The 15,361-nt window shown below is 20.8% G+C and overlaps 13 protein-coding genes and 24 non-coding genes across 37 annotated transcripts; 15 read left to right on the top strand and 22 right to left on the bottom strand. All coding sequences in view use genetic code 5, as the record gives it.

Annotated features, from left to right (window-relative positions):
• Positions 1 to 541: 541 nt before the first annotated feature.
• rrnS lies at positions 542 to 1,336 on the top strand. Its single transcript has one exon. It is a non-coding gene; the product is annotated as a 12S ribosomal RNA (ribosomal RNA).
• trnV(tac) lies at positions 1,337 to 1,408 on the top strand. Its single transcript has one exon. It is a non-coding gene; the product is annotated as a tRNA-Val (tRNA).
• rrnL lies at positions 1,409 to 2,729 on the top strand. Its single transcript has one exon. It is a non-coding gene; the product is annotated as a 16S ribosomal RNA (ribosomal RNA).
• trnL1(tag) lies at positions 2,730 to 2,795 on the top strand. Its single transcript has one exon. It is a non-coding gene; the product is annotated as a tRNA-Leu (tRNA).
• ND1 (NADH dehydrogenase subunit 1) lies at positions 2,796 to 3,746 on the top strand. The gene has a single exon. The coding sequence runs from the start codon at positions 2,796 to 2,798 to the stop codon at positions 3,744 to 3,746; it is 951 nt and encodes a 316-aa protein (YP_010419930.1).
• A 17-nt stretch (positions 3,747 to 3,763) lies between these two features.
• On the bottom strand, positions 3,764 to 3,828 carry trnS2(tga). Its single transcript has one exon. It is a non-coding gene; the product is annotated as a tRNA-Ser (tRNA).
• CYTB (cytochrome b) lies at positions 3,827 to 4,963 on the bottom strand. Its single transcript has one exon. The coding sequence runs from the start codon at positions 4,961 to 4,963 to the stop codon at positions 3,827 to 3,829; it is 1,137 nt and encodes a 378-aa protein (YP_010419929.1).
• On the bottom strand, positions 4,963 to 5,487 carry ND6 (NADH dehydrogenase subunit 6). The gene has a single exon. The coding sequence runs from the start codon at positions 5,485 to 5,487 to the stop codon at positions 4,963 to 4,965; it is 525 nt and encodes a 174-aa protein (YP_010419928.1).
• Positions 5,488 to 5,489: 2 nt separating this feature from the next.
• trnP(tgg) lies at positions 5,490 to 5,554 on the top strand. The gene has a single exon. It is a non-coding gene; the product is annotated as a tRNA-Pro (tRNA).
• On the bottom strand, positions 5,555 to 5,619 carry trnT(tgt). The gene has a single exon. It is a non-coding gene; the product is annotated as a tRNA-Thr (tRNA).
• Positions 5,620 to 5,626: 7 nt separating this feature from the next.
• On the top strand, positions 5,627 to 5,926 carry ND4L (NADH dehydrogenase subunit 4L). The gene has a single exon. The coding sequence runs from the start codon at positions 5,627 to 5,629 to the stop codon at positions 5,924 to 5,926; it is 300 nt and encodes a 99-aa protein (YP_010419927.1).
• Positions 5,920 to 7,262, top strand: ND4 (NADH dehydrogenase subunit 4). Its single transcript has one exon. A coding segment is annotated over exon 1 (1,343 nt).
• trnH(gtg) lies at positions 7,262 to 7,326 on the top strand. The gene has a single exon. It is a non-coding gene; the product is annotated as a tRNA-His (tRNA).
• ND5 (NADH dehydrogenase subunit 5) lies at positions 7,327 to 9,067 on the top strand. The gene has a single exon. A coding segment is annotated over exon 1 (1,741 nt).
• On the top strand, positions 9,068 to 9,133 carry trnF(gaa). Its single transcript has one exon. It is a non-coding gene; the product is annotated as a tRNA-Phe (tRNA).
• Positions 9,132 to 9,196, bottom strand: trnE(ttc). Its single transcript has one exon. It is a non-coding gene; the product is annotated as a tRNA-Glu (tRNA).
• trnS1(gct) lies at positions 9,197 to 9,263 on the top strand. The gene has a single exon. It is a non-coding gene; the product is annotated as a tRNA-Ser (tRNA).
• Position 9,264: 1 nt separating this feature from the next.
• On the bottom strand, positions 9,265 to 9,328 carry trnN(gtt). Its single transcript has one exon. It is a non-coding gene; the product is annotated as a tRNA-Asn (tRNA).
• On the bottom strand, positions 9,329 to 9,397 carry trnA(tgc). Its single transcript has one exon. It is a non-coding gene; the product is annotated as a tRNA-Ala (tRNA).
• trnR(tcg) lies at positions 9,398 to 9,461 on the bottom strand. The gene has a single exon. It is a non-coding gene; the product is annotated as a tRNA-Arg (tRNA).
• On the bottom strand, positions 9,460 to 9,813 carry ND3 (NADH dehydrogenase subunit 3). The gene has a single exon. It carries the CDS (start codon positions 9,811 to 9,813, stop codon positions 9,460 to 9,462), a length of 354 nt encoding a protein of 117 aa, YP_010419924.1.
• trnG(tcc) lies at positions 9,814 to 9,880 on the bottom strand. The gene has a single exon. It is a non-coding gene; the product is annotated as a tRNA-Gly (tRNA).
• COX3 (cytochrome c oxidase subunit 3) lies at positions 9,880 to 10,667 on the bottom strand. Its single transcript has one exon. A coding segment is annotated over exon 1 (788 nt).
• Positions 10,667 to 11,347, bottom strand: ATP6 (ATP synthase F0 subunit 6). Its single transcript has one exon. It carries the CDS (start codon positions 11,345 to 11,347, stop codon positions 10,667 to 10,669), a length of 681 nt encoding a protein of 226 aa, YP_010419922.1.
• On the bottom strand, positions 11,341 to 11,502 carry ATP8 (ATP synthase F0 subunit 8). Its single transcript has one exon. The coding sequence runs from the start codon at positions 11,500 to 11,502 to the stop codon at positions 11,341 to 11,343; it is 162 nt and encodes a 53-aa protein (YP_010419921.1).
• Positions 11,503 to 11,571, bottom strand: trnD(gtc). The gene has a single exon. It is a non-coding gene; the product is annotated as a tRNA-Asp (tRNA).
• A 7-nt stretch (positions 11,572 to 11,578) lies between these two features.
• trnK(ctt) lies at positions 11,579 to 11,649 on the bottom strand. The gene has a single exon. It is a non-coding gene; the product is annotated as a tRNA-Lys (tRNA).
• On the bottom strand, positions 11,650 to 12,334 carry COX2 (cytochrome c oxidase subunit 2). The gene has a single exon. A coding segment is annotated over exon 1 (685 nt).
• A 1-nt stretch (position 12,335) lies between these two features.
• On the bottom strand, positions 12,336 to 12,401 carry trnL2(taa). The gene has a single exon. It is a non-coding gene; the product is annotated as a tRNA-Leu (tRNA).
• Positions 12,402 to 13,938, bottom strand: COX1 (cytochrome c oxidase subunit 1; the record flags this gene model as incomplete). The annotated part of the gene is made up of 1 exon: positions 12,402 to 13,938. A coding segment is annotated over one exon (1,537 nt), but the record flags the coding sequence as incomplete, so codon positions are not given.
• trnY(gta) lies at positions 13,937 to 14,002 on the top strand. The gene has a single exon. It is a non-coding gene; the product is annotated as a tRNA-Tyr (tRNA).
• On the top strand, positions 14,003 to 14,067 carry trnC(gca). Its single transcript has one exon. It is a non-coding gene; the product is annotated as a tRNA-Cys (tRNA).
• Positions 14,067 to 14,136, bottom strand: trnW(tca). Its single transcript has one exon. It is a non-coding gene; the product is annotated as a tRNA-Trp (tRNA).
• ND2 (NADH dehydrogenase subunit 2) lies at positions 14,135 to 15,160 on the bottom strand. Its single transcript has one exon. It carries the CDS (start codon positions 15,158 to 15,160, stop codon positions 14,135 to 14,137), a length of 1,026 nt encoding a protein of 341 aa, YP_010419918.1.
• trnM(cat) lies at positions 15,161 to 15,229 on the bottom strand. Its single transcript has one exon. It is a non-coding gene; the product is annotated as a tRNA-Met (tRNA).
• On the top strand, positions 15,229 to 15,297 carry trnQ(ttg). Its single transcript has one exon. It is a non-coding gene; the product is annotated as a tRNA-Gln (tRNA).
• trnI(gat) lies at positions 15,295 to 15,361 on the bottom strand. The gene has a single exon. It is a non-coding gene; the product is annotated as a tRNA-Ile (tRNA).

Genomic DNA, 15,361 nt, shown 5'->3' with positions numbered 1-15,361 from the left:
TTTTATTTATTTTAAATAACAATTTAAAATAATGGAACAAAAATTTATTTAATTATATAAATAATTTATATTTAATATAAATATTTAATTGATAAAATATATATATATAATGGGAGATATTATTTATAAACCAAATAGTCTTATATTTAAAAAAAAAATAGATTTATTAATTATTAATAAATTTATTATATATATATATATTTATATATATTTATATTAATATATATATATATATATAAATTATTTATATATATATATATATAATTATAACAAAATTTTTTTATTTATTAATAAATAATATAAATAAATAAAAAATATAAATTTAATTATTAATTTAAATTTAAAATTAAAATTTAATTATTAATTTTAAATTAATGATTTTAAAAAAAAAAAAAAAAAATAGGGGTTAATTTAAAGAGAATTGTACTATAAAAGTTTATTAAATAGATAGTTTATTTTAAAATGAAATTTTATTATAATATAATAATTTTATTTTTATTAAAAATATTATAAAAAAATTTATTTTTATAAATTATTAATAATATTATTTTATTCTAGTTAAATATTTTATTATTATTTTATTTTACATGTAAATTTTTGTATGAATTTTTTTTAAATTTAAAAAATTGAAATTTTTATTTATTCGCAGTAATTAATATTAATTATAAAAGAAATTTTGAATTAGTAATAATATATAAATAGTATTGGTAAAATTTGTGCCAGCTACTGCGGTTATACAAATAATGCAAATAAAATTTTTTAGTATTAGTTAAATTTTTTTTATATTTAATTTATTTATAAATTTATTAAGTGAAATTTTTAAATTTATTGAAAATTAATTGAAGATTAATTTAAGCTATAAAAATTTTATTATAAACTAGGATTAGATACCCTATTATTAAAATTAAATAATTAAAATACTTAAGTAGTATTAGTTATATTCTTAAAATTTAAAGAATTTGGCGGTGTTTTAGTCTATTTAGAGGAATCTGTTCTGTTATTGATAATCCACGTTGGACCTTACTTAAATTTGTAATCAATTTGTATATCGTCGTCATAAGAATATATTATAAGATTAATAATTTTCTAAATATTTTATTAAATAGAATGTCAGGTCAAGGTGCAGTTTATGTTTAAGTAGAAATGGATTACAATAAAATTATTTATATGGATAATTTTTTGAAATAAAAATTTGAAAGTGGATTTAATAGTAATATAAAATAGATTATTTATATGATTATAGCTCTAAAACATGCACACATCGCCCGTCGCTCTCATTTTTAAAATGAGATAAGTCGTAACATAGTAGATGTACTGGAAAGTGTATCTAGAATGACAATTTAAAGCTTAATTAGTAAAGTATTTCATTTACATTGAAAGGAAATTTGTGCAAATCAATTTAAATTGATAATAATTATTTATTAATTTTTTTTTTTTTTTTGTTTAATAAAAATAATTTTAAATTTTAATGTTTTAGTAATTTATAATAAAATAATAATTTTAATTATAGTATATTAGTATTTTAAAAGAATATTGAAATAATTTGAAAAATTTTTAATTTTAAAGAAAATTTTATTTATTGTACCTTGTGTATCAGGGTTTATTAATTAATAAATTATTATAATAATTTTTCTCGAATTTTAAAGATTTAATTATATATAAAAGTTATTGTAGAATAAATATTTTAAATATATAATTAGAAATGAAATGTTAATCGTTTTAAAATATATCTAGTTTTTTAAGAAATAAATTTAATTTAGTTTATTTATTTTATTAAATTAATTATTTTAATTTAATAAATTAATAAAATAATATTTTAAGGGATGAGCTTTAAAATAAATTTTTATATTTATATAATTTTTAAAATAAATATAAGCTTAAAAATAGTTATTATTAATAAATTTGTTATAATTTATTTTTAAAATGAAATTATTTAATATAAATTAAGTTTTTTATTAAAATTTAAATTTTAATTTAAAAATTTTATTAATTATGATAAAATTAGTATATTTTATTTTATTATATTGTTAAATTGTTAGGTTTTAATGAAGAATTCGGCAAATTAAATATATTCACCTGTTTATCAAAAACATGTCTTTTTGTATTATATTTAAAGTCTAGCCTGCCCACTGAAATTTAAAGGGCCGCGGTATTTTGACCGTGCGAAGGTAGCATAATCAATAGTCTTTTAATTGAAGGCTGGTATGAATGGTTGAATGAGATATATACTGTTTTTTTAAAAATTTTATAGAATTTTATTTTTTAATTAAAAAGTTAAAATATAATTAAAAGACGAGAAGACCCTATAGATCTTTATTTTTATAAATTATAATTTATAAAGAATTTTAAAAATTATATTTTAAATAAAATTTTGCTGGGGTGGTATTAAAATTTAATTAACTTTTATTATTTATTTACACTTATATGTGATTAAAAGATCCTTTATTATGGATTAAAAATTTAAGTTACCTTAGGGATAACAGCGTAATTTTTTTAGAGAGTTCATATCGATAAAAAAGATTGCGACCTCGATGTTGGATTAAGAGTTATTTTTAGGTGTAGAAGTTTAAAGTTTAGGTCTGTTCGACCTTTGAATTCTTACATGATCTGAGTTCAAACCGGTGTAAGCCAGGTTGGTTTCTATCTTTAATTAATTATTATATTGTAGTACGAAAGGACCTAATATAAAAAATATAATTTTATTTTAATGAAAATTATTAAATTAATTTACTATTTTGGCAGATTAGTGCAATAAATTTAGAATTTATAAATATAATTTTTAATTATAAATAGTATTGTTTTTTATTGATTGTTTAATACCTTTAATTGGAAGATTATTATTAATTATTTGTGTTATAGTAGGAGTAGCTTTTTTAACTTTATTAGAACGTAAAGTTTTAGGTTATATTCAAATTCGTAAGGGACCTAATAAAGTAGGGTTTAATGGGTTATTGCAACCTTTTAGTGATGCTGTAAAATTATTTACTAAGGAGCAAACATATCCATTATTATCGAATTATATTTCTTATTATTTTTCTCCTGTTTTTTCTTTATTTTTATCATTATTAATTTGATTATGTATTCCTTATTTAATTAAATTATATTCTTTTAATTTAGGAGTTTTATTTTTTTTATGTTGTACTAGTTTAGGTGTTTATACAGTAATAATTGCTGGTTGATCATCTAATTCAAATTATGCATTATTAGGGGGTTTACGAGCAGTTGCTCAAACTATTTCTTATGAAGTAAGATTAGCTTTAATTTTATTAAGATTTATTTTTTTAGTGGGTAATTATAATTTTTTAAATTTTTTTAATTATCAAAATTATGTTTGGTTTATTATTTTTTGTTTTCCTTTAAGATTAGTTTGATTAGCTTCTTGTTTAGCTGAAACAAATCGGACTCCTTTTGATTTTGCTGAAGGTGAATCAGAATTAGTTTCTGGGTTTAATGTAGAATATAGAAGAGGTGGATTTGCATTAATTTTTTTAGCTGAATATTCTAGAATCTTATTTATGAGTATATTATTTGTAGTAATTTTTTTAGGAAGAGATATTTATAGTTATATATTTTTTTTAAAATTAACTTTTATTTCTTTTATTTTTATTTGAGTACGAGGTACTTTACCTCGATTTCGTTATGATAAATTAATATATTTAGCTTGAAAGAGTTTTTTACCTTTATCTTTGAATTATTTATTTTTTTTTATTGGATTAAAAATTTTTTTTATTTCTTTATTATTTTAATGAATAAAATTTAGTATAAATTAATAGAAGTATTTCTTCTTTCTTATGTTTTCAAGACATATGCTATAAAAGCTTATTAATTAATTTAATAATTTATCTCAAAATTTAGCTAATAAAGGATTAATAATAAAATATGAAAAGTATAAAACAGTTAAAATTTGTCCTGTTAAAATATATGGGTCTTCTACAGGTCGTGCTCCAATTCAAGTTAATAAAGATGCAACAATTACTATATTTCAAAATAAAATTTGATTTAATGGATAAAATTGTAAGCCTCGGAATTTTCTTATATGAGTGAAAGGTAAAATTAATAAAATAGCAATTGATAATACTAAAGCAATTACTCCTCCAAGTTTATTAGGAATTGATCGAAGAATTGCATAAGCAAATAAAAAATATCATTCAGGTTGAATATGAACTGGAGTAACTAATGGATTAGCTGGGATAAAATTTTCTGGATCTATTAATAAATAATTAAATTTTCAAATAAAAAAAATAAGAATTCATAAAAATACAATAAAACCAAAAATATCCTTATAAATAAAATAAGGATGAAATGGAATTTTATCGACATTTCTGTTTAATCCTAATGGATTATTTGATCCTGTTTGATGTAAAAATAATAAATGGATTATTATTAAAGCTAAAATAATAAATGGAAAAATAAAATGAAAAGTAAAAAATCGAGTTAATGTAGCATTATCAACTGCAAATCCTCCTCAAATTCATTGAACTAAATCTATTCCTAAATAAGGAACTGCTGATAAAAGGTTTGTAATAACTGTTGCCCCTCAAAATGATATTTGTCCTCAGGGTAATACATAACCTAAAAACCCTGTAGCTATAGTTAAAAATAAAATAATTACTCCTGTATTTCAAGTTATATGATATAAATATGATTCATAATAAACACCTCGTCCAACATGAATAAATAAACAGGCAAAGAAAAAAGATGCTCCATTAGCATGGCAAATTCGTAAAAATCATCCATTATTAACATCTCGACAAATATGATTTACACTATTAAAAGCAGTTTCAATATCAGCTGCGTAATGCATGGCTAAAAATAATCCTGTTAAAATTTGTAGTATTAAACATAATCCTAATAAAGAACCAAAATTTCATCAAGCTGAAATATTTGAAGGAGCTGGTAAATCAACTAATGCATTATTAGCAATTTTAATTAAAGGGTGAGTTTTTCGAATAGGTTTAAACATTAATTTATTGGTCGTAATGGTCCATAAAATTTTTTTGTAATTTTTACAGTTACTAATAATGTTAAAAATAAATAGTTAATTAATAATAATGTAATTAGATTATTTGGAAAATTATATATTTTATTTAAAGGTAAAATATTTTCATTAATTAAGTTAATATTTAAAGATAATTTTTTTATTTCTATATTTATAATAAATTGTTCTATTAAATTTTTATCTAAAAATTTAAAAATTAATATTATTATAATCAATAATAATGTTCTAAATATAACTAATTTAAATGATATAGAAAATATTTCATTTGAAGATAGTGAAGTTACATAAATAAATAAAATTAATATTCCTCCTAAAAAAATTAAAAATAAAATGTAAGAAAATCAAAATGATTCTCTATAAATTCCTGTAATTAAGCAAGTTAAAAAGGTTTGAATTAATAATATTAATCCTATTGAAAGAGGGTGTTTTATTTGTATAAAAATAAATCTTATAATTAAACAAATTATTATAATAGTTAATTTTGTAATTTCAAGAAATAGTTTATTAAAAATATTAGCTTTGGGAGTTAATGAAAAAGAATTTCTTTTTTCTTGAAGTTTAAAAAAAAATAATTTTATTTTCAGTTTACAAGACTGATGTTTTTGTTAAACTATTTAAACTAAATTAATGGCAAATTTATTTTTAATATTTTATGTATCTATAATTATATTTTTATTTGGTTGTATAGTTTTTGTTTCAAATCGTAAACATTTATTATCAACATTATTAAGATTAGAATATATAGTATTAAGTTTATTTATTTTTATTTTTTTTTATTTAAATTTTATAATATATGAAACTTATTTTAGAATATTTTTTTTAACTTTTTGTGTTTGTGAAGGAGTTTTAGGGTTATCTATTTTAGTTTCTATAATTCGAACTCATGGTAATGATTATTTTCAAAGTTTTTCTATTTTACAGTGTTAAAATTTATTTTTGTTTTGTTATTTATGTTTTTTCTTTCTTTTTTAAAAAATTTTTATTGAATGGTTCAAAATTTAATTTTTTTATTGACTTTTATTTTTATAATTAATTTAAGTTCTTTAAATTATTTTAATTATATTTCTTATTATTTTGGGTTAGATATAATTTCTTATGGTTTAATTTTATTAAGTTTTTGAATTTGTGGTCTTATAATAATAGCAAGAGAAAAAGTATATATTTTAAATAATTATAAGTCTTTATTTATTTTTATAATTTTGTTTTTATTATTAATATTAGTTTTAACATTTAGTTCTATAAGAATTTTTATATTTTATTTATTTTTTGAAGCAAGTTTAATTCCAACTTTATTTTTAATTTTAGGGTGAGGTTATCAACCTGAACGATTGCAAGCGGGGATTTATTTATTATTTTATACTCTTTTAGCTTCTTTACCTTTATTAATTGGAATTTTTTATATCTTAAATTATATAAATACTCTTTCTTTTATTTTATTATCTAATTATTTTTTTATAAATATTAATTTATTATATTTATCTTTAATTTTTGCTTTTTTAGTAAAAATACCTATATTTTTAGTTCATTTATGATTACCAAAAGCTCATGTTGAAGCACCTGTATCCGGTTCAATAATTTTAGCTGGTATTTTATTAAAATTAGGAGGATATGGTTTATTACGAATATTTTCTTTATTGCAAGTTTCTGGTATAAAATATAATTATTGATGAATTAGTGTAAGATTAGTAGGAGGAGTATTAATTAGATTAATTTGTTTACGACAAACAGATTTAAAGGCTTTAATTGCATATTCTTCTGTAGCTCATATAGGAATTGTTTTAAGAGGTTTATTAACAATATCTTATTGAGGGTTAATTGGTTCATATGCATTAATGATTGCTCATGGTTTATGTTCTTCTGGATTATTTTGTTTAGCTAATATTTCTTATGAGCGAATAAGTAGACGAAGATTATTAATTAATAAGGGAATATTGAATTTTATACCTTCATTAAGATTATGGTGATTTTTATTATGTTCTGGTAATATAGCTGCTCCCCCAACTTTAAATTTATTAGGAGAAATTTCTTTATTAAATAGTATTGTTTCATGATCTTGAATATCTATAATTATATTATCTTTATTATCTTTTTTTAGAGCTGCTTATTCTTTATATTTATTTGCTTTTAGTCAACATGGTAAAATTTATTCAGGAATTCATTTCTTTTCAATAGGAAAAATTCGAGAATTTTTATTATTAATATTACATTGATTACCTTTAAATTTATTAATTTTAAAAAGAGGATTTTGTACGTTATGAATTTATTTAAATAGTTTAATTTAAAATATTGATTTGTGGTGTCAATGATATGAAATTTCATTTTAAATCGTGAATACATTAATTAATTATTGTAAAATTAGATTTTATAGACTATTTTTTATTAGAAGTTTTTTGTTTATTATTAGTTTAAACTTTTTATTAAATGATTTTACATATTTTATTGAATGAGAAGTTTTAAGATTACAATCAATATCTATTGTTATAACTTTTTTATTTGATTGAATAAGTTTAATATTTATATCTTTTGTTTTATTAATTTCTTCTTTAGTTATTTTTTATAGAAATCAATATATAGAAGAAGATTATAATATTAATCGATTTATTTTGTTAGTATTAATATTTGTTATATCAATAATAATATTAATTATTAGTCCTAATTTAATTAGAATTTTATTAGGATGAGATGGGTTAGGGCTTGTTTCTTATTGTTTAGTTATTTATTTTCAAAATGTTAAATCTTATAATGCTGGTATATTAACTGCCTTATCTAATCGAATTGGAGATGTTGCTTTATTATTAGCTATTGCTTGAATATTAAATTATGGAAGTTGAAATTATATTTTTTATTTAGATATAATAAAAAATAACATAGAAATAATGGTAATTGGAGTATTAGTTATATTAGCAGCTATAACAAAAAGAGCTCAAATTCCTTTTTCTTCTTGATTACCGGCAGCTATAGCAGCTCCCACTCCTGTATCTGCTTTAGTTCATTCATCGACTTTAGTTACTGCTGGAGTTTATTTATTAATTCGATTTAATGATTTACTTATAAATTGATGAATAAGTCAATTTTTATTATTAATAGCAGGATTAACTATATTTATAGCTGGTTTAGGAGCTAATTTTGAATTTGATTTAAAAAAAATTATTGCTTTATCTACATTAAGTCAATTAGGTTTAATAATAAGAATTTTATCTATAGGGTTTTATAAATTAGCTTTTTTTCATTTATTAACTCATGCTTTATTTAAAGCTTTATTATTTATATGTGCTGGTTCAATTATTCATAATATAAAAAATTCACAGGATATTCGAATAATAGGAAGATTATCTATAAGTATACCATTGACTTGTAGTTGTTTTAACGTTGCTAATTTAGCTTTATGTGGAATACCTTTTTTAGCGGGATTTTATTCTAAGGATTTAATTTTAGAAATAGTAATATTATCTTATGTTAATGTTTTTGTTTTTTTTCTTTTTTTTTTTAGTACTGGTTTAACTGTATGTTATTCATTTCGATTATGTTTTTATTCTATAACTGGTACTTTTAATAGAACTAGTTTACATCCTTTAAATGATTCTAGATGAATTATATTATTTAGAATTTGAGTTTTAATAATTATAGCAGTAATTGGGGGAAGATTTTTAAGTTGATTAATATTTTTAAATCCATCAATAATTTGTTTGCCTTTAAAAATAAAAATATTAACATTATTTGTATGTTTATTAGGGGGATTATTTGGTTATTTATTAAGAAATATTAAATTATTTTTTATTAATAAGGCTTTATATTATTATAATTTTATTAATTTTGTTGGTTCTATATGATTTATACCTGTAATTTCTACATTAGGAGTTATTAATTATCCATTAAAATTAGGATTATATTCTTATAAAAGTTTTGATCAAGGATGAAGAGAATTTTTTGGTAGTCAAATAATTTATGTTCAATTAAAAAATTATTCTTTATATTTACAAGAATTTCAAAAAAATAATTTAAAAATTTATTTATTAAGTTATATATTATGATTTATTATTTTATTAATATTAGTTGTAATGGTAAATTAATTTAAATAGCTTATTTAGAGTATGACATTGAAGATGTTAGGGTGATTATTTTAATCTTTAAATATTTATAAAAAAAATATTTTATTTTTACATTGAAAATGTAATGTTTTATTTAAACTATATAAATGAAATATGAGGATCAAGAAAAAGCTGCTAACTTTTATCTTTAATGGTTTAATTCCATTTATATTTCTTTAATTGGAATTTATAATTCAATTTTATCATTAACAGTGATATACCTCTTTTTGGTTTCAATTAATAAATAAGATAAATTGAAATTTCAATACTTTTTAAATGCAAATTAAATGTTATGGTTAACTATTATCCCAAAATATGGGTGAAATTCACCTAATATTAGGTCGAAACTAATTGCAATTTATCGCTTCATATTTATGTATTTCACTCTAAAGCTCCTTGATTTCATTCGTGGTAAAGTCCAATTAATAAAATAAAAATAAAAAATAAACTAGTAATTGTTCAATTTATTAAATTTGATGATTTAATAATTAAAATTATAGGTAATAATAAAGCAATTTCGACGTCAAAAATTAAAAAAATAATTGCAATTAAAAAAAATCGTAATGAAAAAGGAAGGCGAGATGAATTTATTGGATCAAATCCACATTCAAATGGTGAACATTTTTCTCGATCTAATAATGATTTTTTTGATAATAAAGTTGCTAATATTATTACAATAATTGTAATAATAAAAATAATAATTGTTATTGATATTAATATTAATATTATTTATACTAAAATTATTTAGTCCTTGTGATTGGAAGTCACATATACAATTTTATACTTTATAAATATCTACCTCATCAATAAATAGTAATATATAAAAATAATCATACAATGTCTACGAAATGTCAATATCATGCAGCAGCTTCAAATCCAAAGTGATGATTTTTTGAAAAATGATAATTAATATGTCGTAAAAAACAAACTAATAAAAATGTTGTTCCAATTAATACATGAAGACCATGAAATCCTGTAGCTATATAAAAAGTTGAACCATATACTGCATCAGCAATAGTAAAAGGAGCTTCAATATATTCATAAGCTTGAAGAATAGTAAAATAAATTCCTAGTACAATTGTAAAAAATAATCCTTGAGTACCTTGTGAATGATTTCTTTCTATTAATGCATGATGAGCTCAAGTTACTGTTACTCCGGAAGCTAATAAAATAGCTGTATTTAATAAAGGAATTTGGAAAGGGTTGAATGCTATAATTCCTATTGGTGGTCAAGTTATTCCTAATTCAATAGTAGGTGATAAACTACTATGAAAAAAAGCTCAAAAAAAAGAAATAAAAAAAAATACTTCTGATACAATAAATAAAATTATTCCTCATCGTAATCCAATTGTTACTGGAAAAGTATGTAATCCTTGAAAAGTTCCTTCTCGTGAAATATCTCGTCATCATTGGTATATAGTTAAAATTGTAATAATATTACCTAAAATAAACAATGTTATTGTATATTGATGAAATCATTGTACAAGACCTGATACAGTTGTTATTGCTCCAATAGCTCCTGTTAAAGGTCAAGGTCTATAATCTACTAAATGAAATGGGTGATTTGCGTGTGTTGACATTAATTTACTTCTCTTGAATAAAGAGTACTTAATACAGCAAATACATAAGATTGAATAATAGCTACTGCAGATTCTAATACTAATAAAGCAATTTGTGTTGTTAAAATTACTGATAAAATAATATAATTTGTTGTTACAGGTCCTGTATTACCTAATAATGTTATTAATAAATGTCCTGCAATTATATTAGCTGTTAATCGTACAGCTAAAGTTCCTGGTCGAATTACATTACTAATGGTTTCAATGCAAACTATAAAAGGTATTAAAACTGCGGGAGTTCCTTGTGGAACTAAATGAGCGAATATGTGTTGTGTGTGATTAATTCAACCATATAACATAAAACTTAATCATAATGGAAAAGCTAATGTTAAAGTTAAAGTTAAATGACTAGTTCTTGTAAAAATATAAGGAAATAATCCTAAAAAATTATTAAATATAATTAATCTAAATAATGAAATAAATATAAGAGTTCTTCCATTATGTCCTGAAGGTCCTAATAATGTTTTAAATTCTTTGTGAAGTGTTAATAAAATGTTATTTCAAATTAATTGGAATCGATTTGGTATAAGTCAGTATGATATAGGAATTAATATTAACCCTAAAAAAGTTCTTAATCAATTTAACGATAAATTTAAAATTGATGTTGAAGGATCAAATACAGAAAATAAATTAGTTATCATTTTCAATTTATTTTATTAAATTTAATATTTAATAATTGAGATGTTTTTATAGGAGTATAAAAAAAACAAAAGTAATTTAAGATATTAAAAATTACTAATGTAATTGAAAATAAAAAAAATAAAATTAACCAATTAATAGGTGCTATTTGTGGAATTAAAAAATATTAGGTTAAACTAATTTTTTTAGTTTGACATACTAAAGTTTTATATAAAACTAATTTTTTTTTTATTTCATTAGAAGTAAGTGCTAATTTACTATAATATGATTTAAGAGATCATTACTTGCTTTCAGTCATCTAATGAATTAGTTATAGAAATAATTCATTTAATAAAAAATTGTATTGGAATTCTTTCAATTACAATTGGTATAAATCTATGATTTGCTCCACAAATTTCTGAACATTGACCAAAAAATAATCCTGGTCGATTAATTAAAAAATTAATTTGATTTAAACGACCAGGAGTGGCATCTACTTTTACTCCTAATGAAGGAACAGTTCATGAATGTAACACATCAGTTGCTGTGACTAAAATTCGAATTTGATTATTTATTGGTAAAATAATTCGATTATCAACATCTAATAATCGAAATCCATTTATATCTAATTCATTAGTAGGAATTATATAAGAATCAAATTCTAAGTTTAAAAAATCTGAATATTCATATCTTCAATATCATTGATGTCCAATTGATTTTAAAGTAATAGAAGGGGTATTAATTTCATCTATTAAGTATAATAATCGTAAAGAAGGGAAAGCAATAAATATTAAAATAATGGCTGGTAATACAGTTCAAATAATTTCAATAGTTTGTCCATGTAATAAATATCGGTTTGTAAATTTATTAAATATTAATATTCCTATAATATAACCAACTAAGATAGTGATTATTGTTAAAATTAATAATGTGTGATCATGAAAAAAATTTAATTGTTCTATTAAAGGAGATGATCTATCTTGTAATCCTAAGTTTGCTCATGTTGCCATTTTCTAATAAAAGATAAAATCTTTATATATGAAGCTTAAATTCATTGCACTAATCTGCCATATTAGAAATTATTAGTTAATAAAGGAAGTTCTGCATAAGTATGTTCAGCAGGAGGAAGAACATGATATCATTCAATAGATGAAGATAATTGTATAGAAAATCTAGGAGTACGTTGAGTAATTATACTTTCTCAAATAATAAATAAAAAATATAAAATAGCAAATAAAGAAATAGTTCTTCCTAATGAAGAAACAATATTTCATGATAGATATCTATCGGGAAAATCAGAATATCGACGAGGTATTCCAGCAAGCCCTAAAAAATGTTGAGGAAAAAATGTTAAATTTACTCCAATAAATATTATAAAAAATTGAATTTTTAATCATAAAGGGTTTATTGTTAATCCTGTAAGTAGTGGGTATCAATGAATAAACCCTGCTATAATTGCGAATACAGCTCCTATTGATAATACATAGTGAAAATGAGCAACTACATAATAAGTATCATGTAATACAATATCAATAGAAGAATTTGCTAAAACAACTCCTGTTAATCCCCCTACCGTAAATAAAAATACAAATCCTAAAGCTCATAGTATAGCAGGGCTATAAGTTAATTGAGTTCCATGTAAAGTTGCTAATCAACTAAAAATTTTAATTCCTGTAGGAACAGCAATAATTATTGTTGCAGAAGTAAAGTAAGCTCGAGTATCGACATCTATACCTACTGTAAATATATGATGAGCTCATACAATAAAACCTAATAATCCAATTGCTAATATAGCATAAATTATTCCTAAATTTCCAAATGTTTCCTTTTTACCTCTTTCTTGTGTAATAATATGAGAAATTATTCCAAATCCAGGTAAAATTAAAATATAAACTTCTGGATGCCCAAAAAATCAAAATAAATGTTGATATAAAATTGGATCTCCCCCTCCAGCAGGATCAAAGAATGAAGTATTTAAATTTCGATCTGTTAATAATATTGTAATTGCTCCAGCTAAAACAGGTAGTGATAGTAATAATAAAATAGCTGTAATTACTACTGATCAAACAAATAAAGGTATTCGATCTAAAGTAATTCCAGGAGATCGCATATTAATAACAGTAGTAATAAAGTTTACAGCACCTAAAATTGAAGAAATTCCAGCTAAATGTAAAGAAAAAATAGCTAAATCAACTGAGGCACCTGCGTGAGCAATTCCTGAAGAAAGTGGTGGATATACCGTTCAACCAGTTCCTGCCCCATTTTCTACTATACTTCTAGAAATTAAAAGTGTTAATGAAGGAGGAAGTATTCAAAAACTTATATTATTTATTCGAGGGAATGCTATATCTGGAGCCCCTAATATTAAAGGTACAAGTCAATTTCCAAATCCTCCAATTATAATAGGTATTACTATAAAGAAAATTATAATAAAAGCATGTGCAGTTACAATTACATTATAAATTTGATCGTCTCCAATAAATGCTCCTGGATGCCCTAATTCTGCTCGAATAAGAATACTTAATGAAGTTCCTACTATACCAGCTCAAGCTCCAAAAATAAAATATAATGTTCCAATATCCTTATGATTTGTTGAGAATAATCATTGTCGCGATTAAATGGCTGAAGTTTAGGCGGTAAATTGTAAATTTATTTATGGGATTTAATCTCTTTAATCAGGCTTTATAGTCAATAATGATATTAGACTGCAATTCTAAAGGAATAATTTAATTTATTAAAGCTTTAAGAATTAAAAGATTAATACAAATATTTTCAGCTTTGAAGGCTATTAGTTTATTTAACTTAAATTCTTAAATAATAATATAAAATATTGATATTATTATTAATCCTCTAATAGAAATAAAATTAAAAATTAATCTAATTAAAGATATTTTATTATTAAAATTATTTTTTAAAAGTCAAGAATTTTTTTGATAATTAAGTATAAAAACACTATATGATAACCGTAAATAAAAATATAAAGTAATTAAAGAAAAACAAACTCTAATAATTAAAATAAATGTCTGATTTATTGTTATTAAATTTTGAATAACTAATCATTTTGGTAAAAATCCTAAAAATGGAGGTAATCCTCCTAAAGATAATAAATTTAAAAAAATAAAAAGTTTTGTAATTGGATTTATTAATGATATATTAAAAATTTGATTAAAATAAAATAATTTAAAGTTATTGAATATAAAAACAATAGAAAAAGAAAGAAAAGAATATAATAAAAAATAAAATATTCATAGTATTTCATTATTTATTATTGCTATTAATATTCAACCTAAATGATTAATAGAAGAAAATGCTATTAATTTTCGAATAGAAGTTTGATTTAATCCTCCTAATGATCCAATTAATATTGATAGAATAATTGTAAATATAAAAAATTTATAAATAAAATTATAAGAAATTAATATTAAAGGAGCAATTTTTTGTCATGTTATTAAAATTAATCTATTAACTCAAGATAATCCTTCTATTACTTCTGGAAATCAAAAATGAAAAGGAGCAGCCCCACTTTTTAATAGTAAAGTTGATAAAATTAAAGTTTCATTAAATGAATTATATAAAATTATATTATTATTATAAAAAAATATTAATATAATAATTGCAAATAATAAAATTGAAGAAGCAAAAGCTTGAGTTAAAAAATATTTTAAAGAACTTTCTGAGGTTAATAAATTTTTTTTATTATCATTTATTAGGGGGATAAATGATAATAAATTAATTTCTAAACCTATTCATGCTCCTAATCAAGAATTAGAAGAAATAGTAAGTAATGTTCCAAAAATTAATATTATTAAAAAAATATTATTAGAAATTTTTTTGATTAAAAAGAAAAGGATTATAACCTTTATAAATGGGGTATGAACCCAGTAGCTTAATTAGCTTATCTTTTTATATTTTAGTGTACGACGCACAAAAGATTTTGATTCTTTTAGGAATAGTTTAATTCTATTAAATATAATGAATGAAATATTAAATTTCATAATTTACCCTATCAAGGTAATCCTTTTATCAGGCAATTCATT

The sequence above is a fragment of the mitochondrial genome of Anopheles marshallii, assembly GCF_943734725.1.
Source record: "Anopheles marshallii mitochondrion, complete genome".
Classification (NCBI taxonomy): domain Eukaryota; kingdom Metazoa; phylum Arthropoda; class Insecta; order Diptera; family Culicidae; genus Anopheles; species Anopheles marshallii.
Note: the sequence above shows the minus strand (reverse complement) of the source record. Positions and strands in the feature narration are given on the sequence as shown.